A 1,638-nucleotide genomic window follows, 5' to 3' on the forward strand; every position below is an offset into this window, starting at 1 on the left:
CGATGACGCAACAATATGTTTGCATATCACAATCTTTTGAAAAAGTAAAAGTCTACAAAGGCTTGATCTTTTTAATATTTTGTACTCTATTCTATAAAAATGTTAAACCAATGAAAAATTAAAATTTAGAAACATATGTTAGAAATATATTATAGTAATGAATTACTTTACTATAGGGTGATATGCATATATATATATATATATTTTTTTTCAGTCAAAGAATTTAATGTATTTGTAAAGAACTGCAGAAGACATTTTCACTTTGAGAATAAAAAAAAATTACCCTTTAAATAAGAGGTCAAAATCTTGTATAGTTGCATGGTAAAATGCATTTAAGAGTCTCCATTATTTTAATTTGTTTTATAAACTATTTTTGAGTGTTCCTTCAGGGTATATCACATTAACTGGATCATTTTAAAAGAATATCAGGGTTCAGTAATTCCTTAAAAGTTACATTTTGATGCTAGTCTAAAGTGGAATGATAAATTAGTTTGTCTTTTCTATAGGCAATAATTTTTCTATTTCTCATTTTAGCATCATCTTTATCAGGAGTATTTGGAGCAAAGTATAACAGAACAAGACCTCTAAGATAACTATTTTTAAAGCACAGATAATATTTTCTAAGCCCATAAACAAAAAATATAACACATTGAACAGCTTTCTCCAGGAATTTTAAAGACCATTATGAGTTACTGATATTTCATCTCACTTATTAAAATTTATCCAAAGTTGTTTAAGCTGTCATGTAAAACTCTAAAACAGATTTAATATATTCTGATTTTAATGATCCTACACTATTAAACTGAAATATTTAGATACTTTGGTTTTTTTTTCAAGTACTAGAGTAAATAACTTGTAAATGTTTTTAGTGAATGTTTATGTATTTTGATATCTTTCGGGTTTAAAACAATGACTTAGAAATGTTTAGTAGATAAAAGATTTATGGACTGTTAGTTAACTTTAATAGCATTTTCTTTTCTGATACTTAATTTTCTTTTACAAATTTTGACTCTTAATATTTTACATAGCTTAACTTGATACTTTTGTACTAAAAATAGATAAATAGAAGAAGGTGCCAAACAGTATATTTATTTTTAGTATTTATTATATTTGATTTCATTCATACAGTATGGTTTGTTCATTTATTTTCTGGATATAATAAAATTATTTGAACAAACTTAGTTTCCTCAAATTATGCTAAACTTATAATGGATAAATAACATTTATCAGGATGTTGGAAATTTTTCCAATTACAAACTTCTTGTAACTTGAAACAAAAGTAAAATCCCTGATGTGATAAGCTGAGGTACTGTAAGGAATCATGTGGATTGCTCCTACCTTCTGTCTTGTTTTGGAGAAGACATTTTGGACTCTGTGCTGATTTCTTCATCAGGTCTGAGGGGTTAATTAAGAAGGGTTCTGTATATATATAGGCAGTAAGTATAGTAGTTCTGAGAAAAAGCTTTAAAAGAATGGTAACACCTAATTAGCTGTGAGAAGGTTGGTTCAGTCTTGTTTTTCAAATCAGTATATGATTTTCAACTCTGAGAAGGGGATTCAATACTGTTGAGTTCTGATTTTATAGGCCTAAGTATATTTCCTTAATCCAGTTTTATTTTCTTTTTGTATCTAATATGG

General features: G+C 26.7%; 1 protein-coding gene across 2 annotated transcripts in view; it reads left to right on the forward strand.

The window, feature by feature from the left end:
* LOC106459540 overlaps positions 1 to 1,072 on the forward strand; it is a 110,048-nt gene extending 108,976 nt beyond the window's left edge. For both annotated transcript variants that reach the window (XM_022386050.1, XM_013919164.2), the window contains exon 13: positions 535 to 1,072. In XM_022386050.1, the coding sequence (XP_022241758.1) occupies positions 535 to 593 (59 nt within the window). In that variant the 3' untranslated portion in view covers positions 594 to 1,072. The remainder of the gene's footprint in view (positions 1 to 534) is intronic.
* Positions 1,073 to 1,638: the final 566 nt, after the last annotated feature.

This window comes from Limulus polyphemus, unplaced genomic scaffold (genome assembly GCF_000517525.1).
Source record: "Limulus polyphemus unplaced genomic scaffold, Limulus_polyphemus-2.1.2 Scaffold624, whole genome shotgun sequence".
Lineage (NCBI taxonomy): Eukaryota > Metazoa > Arthropoda > Merostomata > Xiphosura > Limulidae > Limulus > Limulus polyphemus.